Here is a 3,123-nt window from a genome sequence, read left to right on the forward strand (position 1 = left end):
TTTTGTAAAGGAAAAATCGTGACATCTCATAGTTACAATATAAAATGGACTACCGGAAATACACTTAATCAAAATAAAAATCTAACACATGTATTCTTGCTCCAAACAGAGTGGTAGAATAAAAAGAGACACCATTTTAATATATTTAGCATATTTCACCTAAGGTTCTACATCTATGTGTCACAAGAATACTAGTGTTGCGAAAATAAATATTAACAATAAATTCCTTATAATTTACTTACACATACGATATGTTTTATTACTTAAATTTAAGCATATAAAGCAATGGTAAACACACATTTAAAAGTACTTTTACCTTCCTAATGTTTTGCAATATTCTGTTCATAGGGTAAAGTGCTAGAAAGGTGTCTCCTGCCTATCACATGGTGTGCTTACGAGTGAACAAACTAAACTGTGTAGTTTTTACTTTATTTCAATATGAAAAAAGTACATTTTTTTCTATATGAAAAATTATATTACATTACGTAGCTTATTTAAAATGTAAAAATTCGAGCAGTCTACAATGCACATTTCTCCATAATGATAACAACAATTAATTCTTATTTTTTGGTATTTTTATTTGTTACAAAGTTGACACTTTTTTATGAGTACATTACATAATAAACGTTTTAAACGTAATACAGTGAATACAAGGATGATACGTTACTGATATGAGTGCAACAACAAACATTTTATTTAAAGATATGAATGTTGAGTAATTATAAAAAAGGGATAATATATTTTGTAAAATATAACCATTAATATTAGCATGAAAAATAAATCTCTACTCTTTTGAATAACGAATTAATAAATAAAATACTAACAAAACACATTCACAACATAAGAATAAATTAAAATTAAAAAACCTAAAGCGCAGAAAAAAAGATACACATAACAGCATTGAAAAATGAAAAAATTATTTTTAAATTCTATTATCTAACTCATGCGTATGCTTTTACAGTATTTCCAACAAAACAACTTTATAACCGTAATGCCTTCCAAGTTTAAATAATTTGAAGCTGTTATCTTTATAATTACTTTTGACTCGGTATCTTATAAATATGGGTGCACAGCATTCTACTCGCATTAGATGAAATTTTTATTATCATCACGTATTTTCCATACATCTTAAGTTATTCTAACTTCAAATTCTTCAAATACTTATTCTTGAGTCTGTATACCTTTATAGTAGCATCCCCTTTGTAATTAAACTATTATAAATAATGTGCTCACTTCAGCTCCAACCTCTACATTAGCATATGTATATTATTTCTAAATTAGGGACCCCCCATTCAAATATCTTAGTTTTTATTAATTTTGATTTCGAAAAACTCCTATTTTTTCATTTATAAGTAGCACATAAATATTAATAAATATTCAATTATTAATTCGGTTATACTAAAGTTCGTTTTTCATATGCATTATGCAGCTAATTTGTGTTTCTAAGTCTCATTCTTCCCATTTATAATAATCATTATTAACAAAATTGCATACATATTTTCATAGCATCACTTTCCTATACTCTTTTGTACTAAGCATCCATATATCACAATGTGCTTCGCGAAGATTGATATGAAAGGTACATGCTACTGTCTCCCGAATCTGAAGGGGTGTATTCTGAACCAGTCTCTGATGTTGCGCTTGAGTAATTTGAATCAACATCACTCATATAACTATCTATGTTTTCCGCTCTTCTTTTTTTTTTCCATAGCTTTGCAGAATGGGACTGTTAAAAAAAAAAAAAATTTAAGAGGTGTTAAGTGTATTATTCACATCGTAGTTATACATATATATATGCGCAACGATATAAATGCCGTTATGAACAATTCATACATTTATATGTAATTTTGCTTACTTTAATGTAAAATAATAATCCGAGAAATACTCCTACCATTCCAGCAAGTATAAAGCCGTTGTGCAATCTACGTGTTCGTAATAAACTTTCATTCAGTGTGTGAAAATCCTGGGGTGTAAAGTTTGTAAATACAGGCATGTCATAATTGCTCATATAGTTATCCTCTTGAACGGCAAAGTGTCGACTTGATTCTCCACTCCAGGTTGTTCCTCTGTTTTCTGCATCTTCTACTTGTTTAATTTCTCTTTTTAACCTATCCATTAGATATTTGGGATTATATTGATCTTTACAATCAAAATAATGTCTACATTCAGGCTCCACAATATCACCAACTAAGTAACAACACAAGTTATTTTCTTTACGTTGCTTATATATATCATTAATATACTTAACGTAGTCATAATACCTTTCGCATGTAGCCTTTTCTTTATTTACACAATTAATACTGTTAAAGTTTCTGAAGTAATCGTGCAAATCTTTCTCAGCCTTAACATTTCCCGCATTACGAGAAGCATAGCATCTACGTTCGGTATAAATCTTTTCATCATAATTAACATTGTTTATAACATCAAAAAGATTATTTGAAAGTTCATAATTACTGAAATACTTATCATTATTACTAAAATTTTTCCTTACCTGATCACTGAACCAATGCTGGAAATAAACGCATTTATCGATACGGTTTCTGTCATTGTCATTATTATGTAATTCTTTTAAGATAGTTACTGCTCGTTCACAAAAAGCTTTAGCATTCTCATCCTGAATCCCTTGTTTTTCACAGATTTCCTTCGCGTCATGCGTAGCAGTGACACGATTGAATTCATCATATTTTCGGTATGCGGGGAAATAACGTAATAGTTTTTCCTATAATTAAGAAGATAGTGTGCATCATAAAAATCATTAAAAGCTTTCTCATAAAAGCGAACTTAGCATTTTACTTATAGACACACGTATTACGAAAATGAGAGTGTATTATCAAGGCATTTGATAAATTGGAAATTTACCCATTCAGCCATTTTTCCTAAAACTAATATCCTATTGTAATATATATTAACTAATTAGTGACACCTATCAAAGGCAATATATGTACATGTAAAAAACTCCACACAGGTGTGATATGTATGTATTTTATATTATTGTTTTACTTCAATTTTCGAATTTAAACAATCATATGTTCGTAAAGTGAACCCCCTTAAATAACCTTTTAAAAGAAGTTATAAAATAATATAATTATTATACGACATAAAATTGGCCCTTTTTATCATAAA

At 28.6% G+C, this 3,123-nt stretch overlaps 1 protein-coding gene across 1 annotated transcript; it reads right to left on the minus strand.

The window, feature by feature from the left end:
• Nucleotides 1-1,816: 1,816 nt before the first annotated feature.
• PVX_107740 (hypothetical protein) lies at nt 1,817-2,871 on the minus strand (the record flags this gene model as incomplete). The annotated part of the gene is made up of 2 exons (XM_001608515.1): nt 1,817-2,719; nt 2,860-2,871. 2 exons carry the CDS (start codon nt 2,869-2,871, stop codon nt 1,817-1,819), a joined length of 915 nt encoding a protein of 304 aa, XP_001608565.1.
• Between the last annotated feature and the right edge of the window lie 252 nt (nt 2,872-3,123).

This window comes from Plasmodium vivax, genomic scaffold, assembly GCF_000002415.2.
Source record: "Plasmodium vivax scf_7149 genomic scaffold, whole genome shotgun sequence".
Classification (NCBI taxonomy): domain Eukaryota; phylum Apicomplexa; class Aconoidasida; order Haemosporida; family Plasmodiidae; genus Plasmodium; species Plasmodium vivax.